The sequence below is a fragment of the Aquarana catesbeiana genome, linkage group LG08, assembly GCF_042186555.1.
Source record: "Aquarana catesbeiana isolate 2022-GZ linkage group LG08, ASM4218655v1, whole genome shotgun sequence".
Lineage (NCBI taxonomy): Eukaryota > Metazoa > Chordata > Amphibia > Anura > Ranidae > Aquarana > Aquarana catesbeiana.
The window spans coordinates 1,061,720-1,082,031 of record NC_133331.1 but is presented as its reverse complement, the minus strand read 5'-3'; the positions used below and the strand labels follow the sequence as shown (position 1 = coordinate 1,082,031).

Genomic DNA, 20,312 nt, shown 5'->3' with positions numbered 1-20,312 from the left:
ACCTTGTAGTCTTTGAACGCCACATTCAAACGCAGGAGCTTTATTATTCTGGCAGATGAAATAAATTACCACCCAGGTGCTTGATGCACCTAAACGCTCCTTAATGCGCTAATGTTTGCACATTTTGGTGATGGGTGTGTCGGCGTGCATTCTCCGACAACGATGTAAACGAGCTGTGATGAAGGGTGCCGTGACCAGTGCATGCGCGGCGTTGTTCATTCACCATGCAGATTGTACATCTGGTGAGGACTCGTCCTGGGAAGTCTCAGGAACGATTGTTCCGTATTTGTCGCTCGATACACACGAAGATGTCAGACTTGTTCATCGTGCTCAGCCTGACCAGGGGGGGCGGGGCTTTTTAGCCTCCTGCAAGATATGCAAATGAGGAGGATTTAGCAGACAAACTGGTGGTGGTCAAACGGATCGAGTCATGGCAACCATCTTATTTACATTTTTATTTTACAGATTATAGAAAAGATTTATTTTACAATCACACATTTGTATTCTGTCCATCCAGGTCTGAGATTTATACAGCCCTGTCACAGCCAAGGCCAGAAATCTCTCCGCAGCAGATAAAGGGAAACAAAATCCTTCAGTCTGCAGACATAATACAGGAGATGATCAGAGACTGCAGACATAATACAGGAGATGATCAGAGACTGCAGACATAATACAGGAGATGATCAGAGACTGCAGACATAGTACAGGAGATGATCAGAGACTGCAGACATAATACAGGAGATGATCAGAGACTGCAGACAGAATACAGGAGATGATCAGAGACTGCAGACATAATACAGGAGATGATCAGAGACTGCAGACATACTACAGGAGATGATCAGAGACTGCAGACAGAATACAGGAGATGATCAGAGACTGCAGACATAGTACAGGAGATGATCAGAGACTGCAGACATAATACAGGAGATGATCAGAGACTGCAGACATAATACAGGAGATGATCAGAGACTGCAGACATAGTACAGGAGATGATCAGAGACTGCAGACATAATACAGGAGATGATCAGAGACTGCAGACATAGTACAGGAGATGATCAGAGACTGCAGACATAATACAGGAGATGATCAGAGACTGCAGACATAATACAGGAGATGATCAGAGACTGCAGACATAGTACAGGAGATGATCAGAGACTGCAGACATAATACAGGAGATGATCAGAGACTGCAGACATAATACAGGAGATGATCAGAGACTGCAGACATAGTACAGGAGATGATCAGAGACTGCAGACATAGTACAGGAGATGATCAGAGACTGCAGACATAGTACAGGAGATGATCAGAGACTGCAGACATAGTACAGGAGATGATCAGAGACTGCAGACATAATACAGGAGATGATCAGAGACTGCAGACATAATACAGGAGATGATCAGAGACTGCAGACATAATACAGGAGATGATCAGAGACTGCAGACATAATACAGGAGATGATCAGAGACTGCAGACATAATACAGGAGATGATCAGAGACTGCAGACATAGTACAGGAGATGATCAGAGACTGCAGACATAATACAGGAGATGATCAGAGACTGCAGACATAGTACAGGAGATGATCAGAGACTGCAGACATAATACAGGAGATGATCAGAGACTGCAGACATAGTACAGGAGATGATCAGAGACTGCAGACATAATACAGGAGATGATCAGAGACTGCAGACATAATACAGGAGATGATCAGAGACTGCAGACATAATACAGGAGATGATCAGAGACTGCAGACATAATACAGGAGATGATCAGAGACTGCAGACATAGTACAGGAGATGATCAGAGACTGCAGACATAATACAGGAGATGATCAGAGACTGCAGACATAATACAGGAGATGATCAGAGTTGATCACAGGGTGGTACTGGAGATGTATAGAATAGTAGCAAAGTGCCACACCCCAATATTTTGAACAATTTAAAGTGAACAGACAATGGACTTTATAGGCACCAATACAACCAAAATGTTTATATAAAAATAAAAATTGTATTTCACATTTTAAAAAATAAAAAATACATCTAAAAATGTCATAAATATGATTATTAGAAGGATAAGCTACTAATATACAGCAGTCCTAAACGTCTCAGCCAGAGGGTACACGGCTGTCCAAGAAGGATCGGCGTAGCTTATTGATGCTCTACATGTTTTGTGGCAATGTGCTTCCTCAGGAACTTGAATAAATACTTTACAGAGATACAAATACACAGTAAGAATACATAGAATACATGTGAAAAACATACAGACATCCGTCCTAGCCATAGAAATATTCATCTAGAGGTTGGTACAGGGGCCAGAGCCATACTCAGGTGCAGACATGGACATACAAGAACCACACCAACCACTGGACCTCCAGACATCACGACATCCAATTGTAATACAGTTGCATATAGAAAATGCAGTTTGTTGATATTAGTATGGAGACCTCACATTTCCATCGATCGATTTGTAAAACTTCTAATAATTGATGAAGGTGATTGGTATAACAGGCCCCCTGGGCAGATCATCCAAAGAAGGAAAGATCTCCATCCACCACAAGAGAAACAAACATCATCCAGGTACTATATCCAAAAAGAGCCAAATCATGGCCCCGGCATATAAATCTCACCTAAAGGGGTGAAAATAATGATAGGTGTCCTCTGAGTATAGAACCAATGGACAGCCAATGGACAGACAACGGACAGACAGCGGACAGCCAACGGACAGACAATGGCCAGACAATGGACAGACAACAGACAGCCAACGGACAGACAACGGACAGACAACGGACAGACAACGGACAGCCAATGGACAGACAACAGACAGACAACAGACAGACAATGGACAGACAACGGCCAGACAATGGACAGACAACGGCCAGACAATGGACAGACAACGGCCAGACAACGGCCAGACAACGGCCAGACAACGGCCAGACAACGGCCAGACAATGGACAGACAATGGACAGACAACGGACAGACAACGGCCAGACAATGGACAGACAATGGACAGACAACGGACAGACAACGGCCAGACAATGGACAGACAACGGCCAGACAACGGCCAGACAACGGACAGTGTGCTTCAAGGTATCAAACATCCCATATCTTAGGTGGCCCTACATTCAAGTAGTAATCGATTTACATAGACTAACATTGTAGGCAATTGGTGAAAAATCAGAAGAGACTTTAGTTGGGGGAAGTGGGCAATGCCCGCAATGTACCCGAGCAACCAACTCTTATATCACCAACGAGCAGCCAGACTCGCAAGGACATCCACATGGGAGCGGGTGTTGCCGTGTACAAGATTTCACCCGCTTAAATGCATATGCCCCTGCTGGGGGCGCTCAACGCCAGTGGAGGCCGAGCATTAATAAGAACGATAGAGGGATGCATGTCCAAGTGAGAGACCCCCAGAAAAGGGAGACGAGGCTCAATTGACTCCTCAGTGAAGGTTCACCAGTGCTGTCCCCGGTGTTGGATCTGTTGATACCATCGGGGCGATCCTTGGAGTCCTGGACCCGGTCACCGATTTGTAGAAGGTCATTATTCCTTACCATCATTGGGGAGTCAGTTGGTCTCCCTTGTATCCTCCTCTCTGGTCTCCTCTCTGGGGGTCTCTCACCGGGACATGGATTCCTCTATTGTTTTTATTAATGTACCTTGAAGTATGTAATATACCATTTTTCTCCTGATGAAGATTCTTTATAAGTTGAAATGCGTTGAGGTTTTCTTGTTGCCATCTGAATGACACCTTAATGGACAGAACTTCATATGATGCAGAGCTTTACCGATGCATCGATTGTTTATATACAGAGGGGGGAAATGCTGATTGTAAACTTACACAATCTGCAGGGAAGACAAAGAAATGAAGGGTCTATAATTTTTATCATAGGTGTATTTTATATAATAGAGACAGAATATCAACCAAAAATCCAGAAAAAACACACAATACAAATGTTATAAATGGAGTAAAATAAGTATTTGATCCCCTTAGTAGTTGGTGGAGAAACCCTTGTTGGTGATCACAGAGGTAAGAAGTAGTTTCTGTGACACGGTTACCCCAGTGCCCCCCTCTGTGACACCACTCCCTTCTGACACCGCCCCCCCAGCGCCCCCTCTGTGACAGCACCCCCCAGTGCCCCCCTCTGTGACACCACTCCCTTCTGACACCGCCCCACCCCAGCACCCCCTCTGACACCGCTCCCCTCTGTGACACCACTCCCCAGCGCCCCCTCTATGACAGCGTCCCCCTCTGTGACACCGCTCCCCAGCGCCCCCCTCTGTGACACCGCTCCCCCCTCTGACATCGCTCCCCAGCTCCCCCCTCTGTGACACCGCTCCCCCCCTCTGTGACATCGCTCCCCAGCTCCCCAGCTCCCCCCTCTGTGACACCGCTCCCCAGCTCCCTCCTCTGACACCGCTCCCCAGCGCCCCCCTCTGTGACAGTGCCCCCCTGCGCCCCCCTCTGACAGTGCCCCCCCCTGCGCGACAGTGCCCCCCTCTGTGACACCATTCCCCAGCACCCCCTCTGACACCGCTCCCCTCTGACACTGCTCCCCAGCGCCCCCCTCTGTGACACTACTTCCCAGCGCCCCCCTCTGTGACACAGCTCCCTTCTGACACCACCCCCCAGCGCCCCCTCTGACATCGCCCCCCCTCTGTGACACCGCTCCCCAGCGCCCCCCTCTGTGACACCACTTCCCAGCGCCCCCCTCTGTGACACCGCTCCCTTCTGACACCACCCCCCCAGTGCCCCCTCTGACATCGCCCCCCCTCTGTGACACCACTCCCCAGCGCCCCCCTCTGTGACATCCCCCCAGTGCCCCCCTCTGTGACACCGCTCCCCAGCACCCCCTCTGACACCACTCCCCTCTGTGACACCGCACCCCAGCGCCCCCCTCTGTGACACCGATCCCCTCTGTGACACCGCTCCCCTATGTGATCCCTTCATCTATAGCAGATCATTCTCCTAGATGATGGTCTGATATAGATGTTAATGGGGATCCCCCTCCTAAAAATAAAGAAGTGTCACAGAGTCACAGAGCTCCACTGCACAGCCCACCTCTGTCCTATGGATTGGGGTTCTTCTGACACCCTGATAGGAGCCAACCTGACTCCTGGAACGAGATTTGCCGTCTCCTGGCTGGGGCCCCTCGGTGAGACCCTCTGTCTCTTGGCTTCTGGCTGGGGCCCTCGGACCCCTGAGTGAGACCCTCTGTCTCTTGGCTTCTGGCTGGGCCCCCCTGATCCCTCAGTTAGACCCTTTGTCTCTTGGCTTCTGGCTGGGCCCCCCTGATCCCTCAGTTAGACCCTTTGTCTCTTGGCTTCTGGCTGGGGCCCTCAGACCCCTGAGTGAGACCCTCTGTCTCCCACAATGGGAGCACTGAGCTATCCTCAGGTCTGAGTATATAAGGACCCCGCAAACCTGTATACTCAGACAGGCTGCAGGCACCTGGTAAAACCCGAACACAGGATTGAAAGTTCAGATCCAGAACTACAGAATCCGGAGAAAACCAAAAACACGGCTTTCTCAGAAACAATCATTCAGAACATTAACCCTTAATGTGAATCTTATGTCACATTCTCCGATATTCTCACAGTGACAGCGCCTCTTACTGTCATGATAAAATAATTGACCATCCGGCCGAACTACAGTCTACAGAACTTGTCCAGCTATTGGCCAGTGGAATAGAAGTCCGCTGGCGGTGGAAACCTTTGATCTCAGGTTGGAGTGCTCAGGTTGTAACCCAAAAAAAAGAAGGGGTAATGGGGTACCCTTTAGGCAGAACTCTGCTGGTGGCAGAAAATCCTCAAGGCAGCAACAGGTTCAATACATATAAAAGGTGGCCAATGGCATCTCAGCACACCCATGCTGTGTACATGTCCCCCGCTTAGCAGTATGTCTCCTAGGCTGGATGGAGATAGGAGGTATGCTGCACTGTCCTGGCAGGATGATGGTGGGTGGAAGGTGGGCCCCATTGTAGATAGGGGATATGCTGCACTGTCCTGGCAGGATGATGGTGGGTGGAAGGTGGGCCTCATTGTAGATAGGCGGTAGGCTGCACTGTCCTGGCAGGATGATGGTGGGTGGAAGGTGGGCCCCATTGTAGATAGGAGGTAGGCTGCACCACCCAGGCAGGATGATGGTGGGTGGAAGGTGGGCCCCATTGTAGATAGGAGGTATGCTGCACCACCCAGGCAGGATGATGGTGGGTGGAAGGTGGGCCCCATTGTAGATAGGGGATATGCTGCACCACCCTGGCAGGATGATGGTGGGTGGAAGGTGGGCCCCATTGTAGATAGGAGGTAGGGTGCACCACCCTGGCAGGATGATGGTGGGTGGAAGGTGGGCCTCATTGTAGATAGGAGGTAGGCTGCACTGTCCTGGCAGGTTGATGGTGGGTGGGAGGTGGGCCCCATTGTCTGGCTGTGGATGTCTATCTTGTGGCCTCTGCACTGCTGCTACATCCTGGGGGAGGGTGGTAAGTCGGGAGGTAGCCTGCACGGCCTCCTACCAGCTATCTGTTCTGGGGCTTATTCCTGGACGCACAGTCCATCTCTGCTGGATTGTGAGCAGCTCCCTTCCCCTGCTGTCTCTCCTCAGGCTTTTATTGCTCTTCTGCAGGTCTGGTGGGGGAGAGTCCAATCTGAGGGCCACAGATGCTGCCAGAGTGCTTCCCCTTTCCCTCTAATGGGGGCCTGTCAATCAAGGGCCAAGGGAGGAAATTCTGGGGAATGGCTGTGAAGGCAATAGTGCCCAGGGCTGTGCAGCTCCCGCTGATAAAGGGGCTCCCAGGCCAGGGCTAAAGGAGCTTTGCTGATGAGTTAACAAGGATTTCCTAGCTCTGGGTATAGCTGGGAAGAGTCAGGTGGGCTCTCGTCCTGAAGACTGTCCTCCCCACCTCCAGCCCCATCTGTGGGTTGTGAGCAGCTCCATTCCCCTGCTGCAGCTCCCCCTGGGCTTGATCTTACATGGGTCTGTTGGGGGAGGCTCCTTCAGAGATGATAGTGCCCGAGGCTGTGCAGCTCCAGCTGCTTGAAGGGGGCTGCCAGCCAGGGCCACAAAGGCTTTGCTTAAGCCCCAGTTCACACTGACGCAACTTGCGACACATAAAGTCACATCACAAGTCAAAACACATTCAATGTGATTTACTAACACTGGAGCCCCCAGAATCTGGTGCAGCTGTGCATGGGAGCCAATCAGCTTCTAATTTCAGCTTCTTCAACGAAGCTTTGATAATAAAACCTGGAAGCTGATTGGTTACATTGCAGAGCTGCACCAGATTCTGCACTCTCCACTTTTAGTAAATCTCCTCCATAGACTGCAATGTTAAATCCCAAAATTCACAAGGAAGTCGCAATGAAATCACAGCAGTGAGAACCAGGCCCAAGTGAACGTGGATTTCCAACCTTTCCTCTAGATTTGGGTCTAGCTGGGAGGAGTCGGGTTCTGTGTCCCCATTGATTCACATTGACTTTCAGTCCCCCGGGGACACATTTTCTCTCAGCAGTCCTTTATAGGAGCCTCTATACAGTCACCAGAATCTCCGAGATCTGTACATGGAATGATGTCTTCCAGTACAGAGGTGGGGTGGCGCCTTTGCTGTGATTTCCCTGCGGTCGCAGTGCGCCGCTCTGTTTTGCTGTCACCTTATCTTGGCAGCATGCGATGATGCGTCATTTCCATAACCCGCGTCCCACTAATCCGGCTTTACAATGACACACTTCAAACACGCACATGTTCAGGATCTTTCAATGTCCTATTTGCATCCCACGAGCGACGCACAGCTGCTCCGCCTTCCTTCACACGCTGCGCCTGCAGAATACAAACATTACCGGGGACTGGGGGGGGGCTGGAAACCAGAGCCATCAATAGACACTGGGGGCCCCCTTATATCCTACAGAGTCTGGAAAAAGTATTCATACCCCTTGAAATTCCCCACATTTTGTTACAACCAAAAACATAAATCTATTTTATTGGGATTTTATGTGATAGACCAACACAAAGTGTCACATAATTGTGAAGTGGCCACAGTCAATCAGCTGACTTCAGCCAAAATCATTGGCTGAAATCAGCTGCCAAATTCATGCCGTGTCCAATCACCGAACCCAGAAGAAAGCCCCGCCCACTTGCAGTACGGAAGTCTTCACCCCGCCCACTTCTGTGTTTTCAGCCTCTTAAATGGCCAGTGGCGGAATGATGTCATTCCATGCATGCGCACAAACTATGGGATATATATCTGATCAATCGATCAATCCTGATGTACTGACAGCCGATCTCATTTCTTGAGACCTGAAAACACCAGAACAGTACAAATACCCCCTAAATCACCTCCCCCCCAGTACAAATCCCCCCCCAAATCAACCCCCTAAATCACCCCCTTAAGAAAAATAACCCCCTAAATCACCTCCCCCCCAGTACAAATCCCCCCCCAAATCAACCCCCTAAATCACCCCCTTAAGAAAAATAACCCCCTAAATCACCTCCCCCCCAGTACAAATCCCCCCCCCCAAATCAACCCCCCCTGTACAAATCCCCCCCCAGTACAAATCCCCCCCCCCAAATACCCCCTAAATCACCCCCTTAAGAAAAATAACCCCCTAAATCACCTCCCCCCAGTACAAACCCCCCCCAAATCACCCCCCGTACAAATCCCCCCCCAAATCAACCCCCCCTGTACAAATCCCCCCCAAATAACCCCCTAAATCACCTCCCCCCCAGTACAAATCCCCCCCAAATCACCCCCCCGTACAAATCCCCCCCAAATAACCCCCTAAATCACCCCCTTAAGAAAAATAACCCCCTAAATCACCTCCCCCCCAGTACAAACCCCCCCAAATCACCCCCCGTACAAATCCCCCCCCCAAATCAACCCCCCCTGTACAAATCCCCCCCCAAATAACCCCCTAAATCACCTCCCCCCCAGTACAAATCCCCCCCAAATCAACCCCCCCTGTACAAATCCCCCCCAAATAACCCCCTAAATCACCCCCTTAAGAAAAATAACCCCCTAAATCACCTCCCCCCCAGTACAAATCCCCCCCAAATCACCTCCCCCCCCCCCGAGTACAAATCCCCCCTTTCTGGAATGTAGACAGTCCGAGGTATTTAGTAAGAGGTGTGGCGAGTTTTTTGAAGTTGTCATTTTTGTTTTAGAAAATCAAGAAACAAAAAAAAAAAAAAGGGGAAGAAGTTTACCTTTTTTTCCCCCCCTCCTGTCACTAGTGCAGTATATGATGATATGATGGGTGTGGTTGGAGGTCCGGGTGTGGTCGGAGGTCCGGGTGTGGTCAGAGGTCCGGGTGTGGTCAGAGGTCCGGGTGTGGTCGGAGGTCCGGGTGTGGTCAGAGGTCCGGGTGTGGTCGGAGGTCCGGGTGTGGTTGGAGGTCCGGGGAGAATAGATAAACACAAAATATATCGATTTATTTACAATTTTTTCAATTTCTTCTTTTACAATTGTTTTTGCACACTGATCAGAGCAACATAATGTTACCATAGTAACACTGTACTCTGGGGAGGCGATCAATATTCTATTTCTTTGCACTCTATGATTGATAATATCAGTGAATATCAATCATTTTTACTGAATGAAATGGATTTATTCACCATTTACTATTGTGATTAGCTGTGATTGGCCGTGTCTGTACCATGTGTTGCCTGTCTGTGACCAATCACAGAGCTCATCACAATAGTACACAATGAATGGTTAGATTGTCAGCTCTGAGGATCAGGGCCCCCTGTGACTGTCTGCCCTCATGGTGTATAAATCCAGAGGGGAGGAGAGAAGTGCGGTCCCTGGATCCGGGGACAGAGATGAGGGGCGCACACCTTGGTGGGGGGGGCACTGGGGACATCAAGTATGCTGTCAGAATAATGTGTCCGGACATATGATACAAAAACCGGACTGTCTGGGTGAATCCCGGACCAGTGACAACCCTAATCACAGCCCACTGCGGGCTCCTGATTTCTCCCTGAATGTTGGGAATGTCCTTAAAGTGATTGTAAACCCCCCCAAAAAAAAACTGCAAGACAATAGCATAATGTGCTAGTATGCATCGCACATTATGAAATACTTACCTTAGATCGAAGCCCCCGCAGCGGTCCGGGCACACCACAGTGACCAGCGTCAGATCTCCTGGAGTTATCTCCAGTGCTGTGATTGGCTGGAGCCGTGATGACGTCACTGCCACGCATGCGTGCGGGAGACGCTGGTCACAGGTCCTTTAGAAATAACACGATTGCGCCTTTTCTTCAGTGTGCATGACATCGGCACAAGTGTATATAGTAAATATCTCCTAAACCAAGACCGGGGGGGGGGGGGGGGGCTCAGCCTGCCGCCCTCCAACTGTTGTCATCTACTGGTCCCATCATACCTCCGGCCTTTGGAAATCATACTTGTAACTGTCTGCAGCCTGCAATGCCTCATGGGACTTGTAGTTCCACAACAGCTGGAGGCGGAGCCCCCCATGCTTTAGACAGTACCCTCCCAGTGACCCTGTGAGGTGTCCTCTGGATTCTGGCTGCAGTAGATTACACTGTTAGCACAGCTGCCGTATCAGCAGGAAAGCTTTAGTAGCTCAACGATTGATTTCTTAAGTTACTCGGAATTTCTCTTTAAAGTAGATCTGAACCCAAATCACTGAACTCTCATAGAAGCTTTAAAAACGTCATTTGTTTGTAATCCTTTGAAACCTTCGAGTCACATTGAAATGAACACCCCGAGATTCCGGATACCCCGAGATTCCGAATACCCCGAGATTCCAGATACCCCGAGATTCCGGATACCCCGAGATTCCGAATACCCCGAGATTCCAGATACCCCGAGATTCCAGATACCCCGAGATTCCAGATACCCCGAGATTCCGGATACCCCGAGATTCCGAATACCCCGAGATTCCGGATACCCCGAGATTCCGGATACCCCGAGATTCCGGATACCCCGAGATTCCGGATACCCCGAGATTCCAGATACCCCGAGATTCCGAATACCCCGAGATTCCGAATACCCCGAGATTCCGGATACCCCGAGATTCCGGATACCCCGAGATTCCGAATACCCCGAGATTCCGAATACCCCGAGATTCCGGATACCCTGAGATTCCGAATACCCCGAGATTCCGGATACCCCGAGATTCCGAATACCCCGAGATTCCGAATACCCCGAGATTCCGAATACCCCGAGATTCCGAATACCCCGAGATTCCGGATACCCCGAGATTCCGAATACCCCGAGATTCCGGATACCCCGAGATTCCGAATACCCCGAGATTCCGAATACCCCGAGATTCCGGATATACGACAACGACTTCCTGCAAACATAAAAGTATTGTGTAGTAACGTTGGAAAAAGTTCATGTAATGAGAGAATATAAAATATATATACACACACACAGTATATAGTAAAAAGTTCTGGTTTTTGTTCTTTGAGCCATTATAGCTTTTGTGTTCTTCTGCGTTTATTTCCACTTTTTTTATTTTCCTAAACATACAACCAAAAAAAACAAACAAAAAATACATAAAAAAAACATATATAATAATGATATACAAAACATGCAACAATACAAAAACATAAAAACCCAACCAAACCATTTTCAGCCTTTGGATGGGGGGGGGAGGGGAGATCGTAGTTGAAGCCGGCCCTGCTTTGGTTGAATTTCGGAACAATCGATTTTCTCCTTGTTGCGGGGGGGGTCACATCGGGATTCGATTTGGATTGTAGTGTTGCATAAAGTTGGAAGTGGACAGGATGGAATTTTTTTCTCGAGCGCTGTATGGAGGTTTTTGGTCAGAAAGTGACGTCCATTCCAACGGCAAATGTTAAGAGGAACCAACATTTCTGGAGTTGTTTGGAACGACATTCATCAGGCCATCGAGTAAACTGAGAATTACGAACGTTCGTTCAAATATCTACCAGTTTATGGCCAGATTTAGACCGGTTGATCCTTTCTGTAGATACCGCATGACTAAAGTCTTAGGCATAGGCGTGCACACAGGGTGTGCCAGCTGTGCCTGGGCACATCCTAATCACCCCATGCGGTGCAGATACCCCCTGTTTGGACCCCTGATAATTCACCAAAGAACCCTAAAAGGAGCTGCTAATAAAATTAAGTAAAAAATAAAAATAAAAAACACAATACTGACACCATCCACTGCCCCACTGACACGGTCAGTATATATATATATACACATATGTGGAGGCCACACCTTTGGTCTTAGGACAAGCAGTGGGAGGAGCTCAGAGCAGCATTTCCTCCAGGAGAAGTATACACGATCGATGTCAGTAATAACGCTTTGTGTATAAAGTATGTTGGGATTCTGTGATTGTCATTTTAGAGATCTGATGAGAATAAAATTGAAATTCTCTTAAATGTATATCATTATACAGGATCTATGTACAAAGCCCCAACACAGTGCGCAGCACTTTACATCAGGCGCCCTCTTCTCCTGAGTCTCAGCGGCTGTACAACTAATCTGTCCCCCTTTGTCCCTGCAGTGCTGTCAGGATGGGGGAACTCGAGGAGTTACGACAGGAAGCGGAAGCATTGAAGAAGCAGATAGCGGTAAGATTGTTTTTACTTTATTGGTGTCTTTTATCGAGGATTATTTATATTCTAGTAGTTCTCAATCACCAGACCAAGACCTTCCTCCTACTGGGCCTCCAGCCAGCTGCAGATCCCCCAACTTCCCATACTTCCTCCCAATCTGTCCCAGTGCCACCCAACCTCCCCCAGAGCCACCCAACCTCCCCCAGTGCCACCCAACCTCCCCCAGAGCCTCCCAACCTCCCCCAGAGCAACCCAACCTCCCCCAGATCTCTCCAACCTCCCCAGTGCCACCCAACCTCCCCCGGATCTCTCCAACCTCCCCCGGATCTCTCCAACCTCCCCCAGTGCCACCCAACCTCCCCCAGTGCTCTCCAACCTCCCCCAGATCTCTCCAACCTCCCCCAGTGCCACCCAACCTCCCCCAGTGCTCTCCAACCTCCCCCAGAGCCACGCAACCTCCCCCAGATCTCTCCAACCTCCCCCAGTGCCACCCAACCTCCCCCAGTGCCACCCAACCTCCCCCAGAGACTCCCAACCTCCCCCAGAGACTCCCAACCTCCCCCAGATCTCTCCAACCTCCCCCAGTGCCACCCAACCTCCCCCAGATCTCTCCAACCTCCCCCAGTGCCACCCAACCTCCCCCAGAGCCTCCCAACCTCCCCCAGAGCCTCCCAACCTCCCCCAGAGCCTCCCAACCTCCCCCGGATCTCTCCAACCTCCCCCAGTGCCACCCAACCTCCCCCGGATCTCTCCAACCTCCCCCAGTGCCACCCAACCTCCCCCAGATCTCTCCAACCTCCCCCAGTGCCACCCAACCTCCCCCAGATCTCTCCAACCTCCCCCAGTGCCGCCCAACCTCCCCCAGTGCCACCCAACCTCCCCTAGATCTCTCCAACCTCCCCCAGTGCCTCCCAACCTCCCCCAGATCTCTCCAACCTCCCCCAGATCTCTCCAACCTCCCCCAGTGCCACCCAACCTCCCCCAGATCTCTCCAACCTCCCCCAGTGCCACCCAACCTCCCCCGGATCTCTCCAACCTCCCCCAGTGCCACCCAACCTCCCCCGGATCTCTCCAACCTCCCCCAGTGCCACCCAACCTCCCCCGGATCTCTCCAACCTCCCCCAGTGCCACCCAACCTCCCCCAGTGCTCTCCAACCTCCCCCAGAGCCACGCAACCTCCCCCAGATCTCTCCAACCTCCCCCAGTGCCACCCAACCTCCCCCAGAGACTCCCAACCTCCCCCAGAGACTCCCAACCTCCCCCAGATCTCTCCAACCTCCCCCAGTGCCACCCAACCTCCCCCAGATCTCTCCAACCTCCCCCAGTGCCGCCCAACCTCCCCCAGTGCCACCCAACCTCCCCTAGATCTCTCCAACCTCCCCCAGTGCCTCCCAACCTCCCCCAGATCTCTCCAACCTCCCCCAGTGCCACCCAACCTCCCCCAGTGCCACCCAACCTCCCCCAGTGCCACCCAACCTCCCCCAGATCTCTCCAACCTCCCCCATATAAATGTCTCTTAGCTCTCCAACCTCCCCCAGATCTCTCCAACCTCCCCCAGTGCCACCCAATCTCCCCCAGTGCTCTCCAACCTCCCCCAGATCTCTCCAACCTCCCCCAGTGCCACCCAACATCCCCCAGAGACTCCCAACCTCCCCCAGATCTCTCCAACCTCCCCCAGTGCCACCCAACCTCCCCCAGTGCCACCCAACCTCCCCCAGAGACTCCCAACCTCCCCCAGATACTCCCAACCTCCCCCAGAGACTCCCAACCTCCCCCAGTGCTCTCCAACCTCCCCCAGTGCCACCCAACCTCCCCCAGATCTCTCCAACCTCCCCCATATAAATGTCTCTTAGCTCTCTAGACCAGCGGTTCAATAACTCAGGCTGTAGGATCTCTCCTTCTGGTCCTCCGGTCAGCTGCCCCAACTTCCCACAGTGTCTCCCACAGGGCCCCTCAAATTCCCACAATGTCCCCAATACCCCTAAAACCCCTCAGTGCCCCCCAACCTTTACCAGTACCCACTAGCTTGCTCTAGAGCCTCCAGTCCCACCATGGTGCCCCCAAACCCTCTACAAGACTCTGGTCCGGCCGCACCTGGAGTATGCTGTCCAGTTCTGGGCACCAGTCCTCAGGAGGGATGTACTGGAAATGGAGCGAGTACAAAGAAGGGCAACAAAGCTAATAAAGGGTCTGGAGGATCTTAGTTATGTCACCAGTCCGGTATTTATATATTGTGGGGTCACCAGTCCGGAAAGTTTTATTTCTATTGTAGGGTCACCAGTACAGTATTTATATATACGGTCCGGTGCTTAAAAAACAAAATACACCCCCCTCCCACCCCTGCCATAGGGCGCATGGATGGGGGGGGGGGGGGGGGGGGGGGCGGCACCCATGCACTGGCCACCACTGATACAATGTAATACAGACATATAATCACACACATAGGTTGGACTTGATGGACTTGTGTCTTATCATCCTCACCTTCTATGTAACCCCCTGAGAGCCCACAGTGCCCCCCAACATCTACCAGTGCCCTGCAGCGCCCTCTAGCTTGCTGTAGAGCCTCCAGTCCCACCATGGTGCCCCAAAACTCCAACAGTGTCCCCCAGCTGGTACAGGGCCCTAAAGTTCCCCTGCAAAGCCTCCTGGAGAGACCTCAACCCCAACAGTTGCCCCCTATAGGACCTCATAGTATACTGCAGAGCCTCCATCCCCCCTCCAGTACCCCCCCATCCCCCCCAGTGACCCCCAGCCCCTCATACATAATGTTGTGTGATAATAGATTATTGATGAATACTTCAAGTAGTTCTGCTCTTAGACCCCTTTCACAGTGGGACGGTGGGGGCGTCGGCGGTAAAACGCCGCTATTTTTGGCAGCACTTTACCGTCGTTTTAGCAGCAGTATTCGGCCGCTAGCGGGGCGGTTTTAACCCGAAAAAGGGTTAGAACCACCCGCAAAGCACCGCTACAGCAGCGCTATGCCGGCAGTATAGCCCCGCTGCCCCATTGATTTCAATTGGAGACAAAGCAGCGGCAGTTTCAGGTCGGTTTGCAGGCGCTATTTTTAGCGCAATAACGCCTGCAAACCGCCCCAGTGAGAAAGGGGCCTTAAGGTAAAAAAAAACACCTTCTGGGTGCAGCCCCTCCCCTAGTCCCTCCTTATACTTACCTGAGCCCCATCTCGATCCAGTGGCGTGCAAAGGCTCTCTCTCTCTCCTCATTGGCTTAGGGACAGTGGTGGGAGCCAATGGTTTCTACTGCTGTCAATCACAGCCAGTGAGGAGGGAATGGGGGGAGGGGGCTCAGTCGCGCTCTGTGTGTCTATGGACAGCAATATAGATAAAATATAAATAGAGGGGACTTGGTGGCGGGGGAGGAGGTGGATCACCGGCGGGGGACCACGGAAGAGGAGTATCGGGGCTGAAAAGACTGCTGATAAACAGGTACAACTTATATAGAAGGACTTGTATAATCTCTGAGTATCCCCTGAGGCCGGTCACTGCACTGGGGACATGGAGGGATTACAATCACTTTATTAAATTTGTATACATTTGTTGGAACAGGTACATTTGTAAAATCGTGTTTTATTGCTCTAAACTTTATACCCATCCCCCGGAAATGACTGCATCCCGATAAAATGTGCGTTTTAGAAAAACTAATATAAAGGGGAAAGTAATATTAGGAAAAATAATTTCTGGGTTTAACCAATCAACTGTTACTTATGAATTCCCCACTGTCGGCGTGCCTGGGGGCGGGGTGGGGGTGTGGCCCCTATCTGATGTCATAGTTGGGAAATACCACTTGTAATATTTGGGGGTTGTTTAGCTCAACAGAGATCCACACAGGTGATTCCTTTTCAGGGCTCGTTGGCCACTTTTATTAAAGAAAATCAAAGTTCCAGAAATGAAAACAAAAGTGAAAACAAATAAAAGGATATTCATCCTCCTGGATCACACATGCAGCATTGCAAACAAAAATACCGACCCACCTGGCTCTCTTCAGCAGCAGACGCTCCACTGCTCAGGTCCCACATGGAGCTCTCCTGACCGTCAGTGACCTCAGACTCGGGGCTCTGGATTTCACCGTACAACCTTCACTCTCTGGGTACTTCACACCCGGACTCCTCGGGAGGGTGGAGCCCAGAACCATGGTCCTCACTCTACTATCAGGCCCACACACACCTGAACAATCAGTGAGTCTCAAAACCCGGTCCCAGGACTGGAGATTTCATCCCAGCCGGATCTCTAAGAAATCCCCGGGCTCCTCCAGGTCCCAAAGTGGACCTCACCAAATAATAAGGAAACTGAAAAGCCATTTTCCTCTCAAACAAGCAAATACCCTGGAGCCCCTCAACCCACCTGGTTGAGAATCCTGGACCCATACTCTGGTGGGGTACCACATATTCCCCCCCCCCCCCCCCTTCTTTCGACCCAGAGGGCAGAACACACCAGTACAACCTCCTCACCTTGGCATGGCCACGCATGCTACCAACCACATGGGCCAAATCTGGTCCCATCAGGTGACTTTCTCCAGGTCCTCCTGCTACATCTACTTGGGCTCTACAAAGACACTCCCATGCCTTTTTTACGAGTGTGCTTCCAATAGCGATGTCTTCCCACTTCTCTTAGGCCTACACTAGTCCTTTTACCAATCTTGGTACCTTTTTGCACACGAGTCGGACATCTGAGCTTTAAGGGTCCAACACCATTAAGGTTATAAAGAGCTCCCTCAATTCCCCTAGACCACACCCTCTTTACTTAATGGAACCACATTTTTTAACATGGGTTTAGTGATAAGTGGGGGCTCTGTTATTGGGGGTGACACTGGTCCCTCTCTGCACTCTATGTACAGGCAACCTCTTACTGTCCAAACTTGGTGTCGCTTGTTTCCTCATGTACACTGCATGCTTCCTTTTGTCAGTTTTATCACCAACATCCTCATATGACTGCAGCCTCATCTCCCTCTGAAGGACATCCCGACTCTCTTGCCACTTTGAGGTTTTAAAGTCATTTGACACCATGCTGAGTTTTGGGCCATTTCCCTCCGATCGTTGTTTATCACAATCCTTCTTAGGCCTTAGAAATTTCTCAAACCTCAGGAAATCTTCCCCAGAACTACCCTCCTGAACCTGTAGGGGGCCCAATTCTGCTGTACCTTTTACCTCTTCTGTATCAATCATACCATTCCCCATCATTACAATTTTCAGGGTTTGCTACAACCAGATCAACTTGACCAGGACCATCAGGTCTGCCATTATTTGTGGTCACCCATGGTAACCAAACCATCAAAAATTGCCAATGCGCTGCTATTTTCATCACAGTCAGAAATCTCAATGCATTTGTCATATTTCATTTCACCCCATGTTCGCCAGGGCAGTGTCTGGAGAGGAACTGCACCCAGCGGAGGGGTTGTCTACGACATCTTCACTATACACCAATTCCACTGGCATGAGATCCTCAGCCAACAACTGTCCAGACCCCTGACCACCATCATTACATAAAACAACATTTGGACCTGTGACTACAATCACTTCATGTATTGCTGTGCCACCCGGCACTTCCACCAACACCACCTCATTAGGCCCTTTGTGGATCACAGACATGACCTATTTTGTGCGTTCGCCTTTACTTGGCGTCTCCATCTCATGGGCATCATCTGCACCCTCACATATAAGTGGCCCTGCAGGTCCTTCATCTGGCACCGCAGAAATCATGTCTGCTCCACTTTTACCAACAGAGACCTTTTCCAACAAAGCCAACAGACTTTTGTCCACCTGTCCCAGTCCGTTATCTCTGTGATCCCAGAGGTACCACGCAGTACCGAACCTACGGAACAAGGAGACTCACAGGGGTTCAGACACATTGCACATATCACTTTGGTTCACATAAGATTGTGGCACTACATTAATCATAGCAGACTGCAATACCACACCTTCACCACCTTGCTCTGGTGGCGCTTCATTGAACGCTTTCATACCTGTCATTGCCAGACGGCATTAACCCATTTCCACCATCAGTGATTTCAAACATTTCGGTTTTAACCTTTAACATCCTGTTATCACCATGTTCAGGTACCCTCTTATCCCTCAGAGCGGCACCATAGTTGTCCCCGGCAACCTCTGGCTCCAAAACGCAGAGCTCCCTGGGGGTTTCTAGGGACACCTCTGTGGCCTTCATCACCGTTGCTAGGGGAGATAGCACATCTTTAACCGCATTCACAGCAATGTGTTTATCTCTAGTGAGCTGAACTATCCCATTAGAAACTGGACCATCAACTTTAGCCAACCCAATATTAGCGGTTGTACCCGTCATATTGTCACATTGAAGTTCACCACTCGCCTCCCCACTGGACAGGGCACTGCAGCAAGGAAAGTCCTTTTCCACACAGACCAGGGATCTATCATTTGGGGTCACCTCCACTCCAGTGTGCCCAGCCACATACTCAGACCCTTCTATGCATTTACCAGCTCCAGTCTTACCCATCACTGTACCAGGGGTCGCCATGTTCACTTGAGTACGTGGTCTATCCTTTGTTGCACTTTCACTGGCCGACGCTCCCTGGTGGCCAAGGGATGAAACTGCAGCAGCCACTTCTGACTCCGTAGCACCCCCTGCAGGTACAATAGGTACTTCCTCACTGTTGTCAGGGGTGACTGAAAACATTTTTAAACAACCTGGGCTTGCAGAAAAAGACTTTTGACCAGTAGAACTCTCACCAGATATGATCCACAACCTGGGACAAGAAAAGATTCCATGCCCCAGCCGACCACATTCCAGGCACGGTACATTTCTGAACATCTCTTTAGTGGAATGCCGCTCCACACCTCCAATGTAGCTCCTCCTTCCGCTTAACACTCGATCTCTCGTTGCTAAGGGAGATGGTACTCTTCCAGCTGTACTTGGCTGACTCTCCCAAACACAGCGACTTTCCTCCTTGAAGTATTGTTGCTTTTAACTTGCCGCGATCCTCTGCAGGCAATACTTTTCTCACGTGGTGGTCTGCAGCCTTGACATTACCACTGTTGCTACGGGCAACTACATACGTCTCCAACATCTGGTCAGCCTGTCGATCACTCCTGGCACTGAAATCAGGCTTCCCAAACATTGTTGCAGACCTTTGCCTGGCCATGTCACCTTGTATTGGAGACCACATGACCCCCACTCTCTGCACCGCAAACAGCGCTCTTCAGAGCGTTAGCAGGGCTTCCCCAACTGCATCCTCTTTCAAACTTAGACCTCTGCACATTGATAGCTGGTCTGCTTGCACCAGCGTTGTCAGGGGCAACAACATGCACTTTCCCTTTAACTGGAGTTGGTGAAGCAAAAAAAAACAGTCTGCAATATTCTCCGGCAGGCTGGAACCTTCGCTTCATCCTCGCAGTCACTCCACCACACTTTTGCGCAGTCCAGCAACAAAATGGAGCGCTGTCACTTTAAAGCACGTTGCTTTTCTCTTCATGCAAACTTCCCTCACCTGCACACAAACAGTTCACAGAACAGATGAACATTTTTTCCAGGGATCTCCAGTTCTGCCCACTTCTGAGCACCACTTGTAATATTTGGGGGTTATTTAGCTCAAGTGTAGCACCCGCTAGCGAGAACAGAGATCCACACAGGTGATTCCTTTTCAGGGATTTTTGGCCCATTTATATTAAAGAAAATCAAAGTTCCAGAAATGAAAACAAAAGTGTTTTCCCTCGCAGGGGGTTTTCACCGCCAGCAACAAATAAAAGGATATTCATCCTCCTGGATCACACATGCAGCATTGC

General features: G+C 50.6%; 1 protein-coding gene across 2 annotated transcripts in view; it reads left to right on the top strand.

The window, feature by feature from the left end:
- The window catches only part of GNB3 (G protein subunit beta 3), a 94,497-nt gene that overhangs the window by 52,987 nt on the left and 21,198 nt on the right, over window positions 1-20,312 (top strand). The window contains exon 2 of one of the 2 annotated variants that reach the window (XM_073595372.1): window positions 12,493-12,559. The exons of the other annotated variant lie outside the window; for it this stretch is intronic. Within the exon in view, the coding sequence (XP_073451473.1) occupies window positions 12,503-12,559 (57 nt within the window). The 5' untranslated portion in view covers window positions 12,493-12,502. The remainder of the gene's footprint in view (window positions 1-12,492; window positions 12,560-20,312) is intronic. 2 annotated transcript variants of the gene reach the window in all.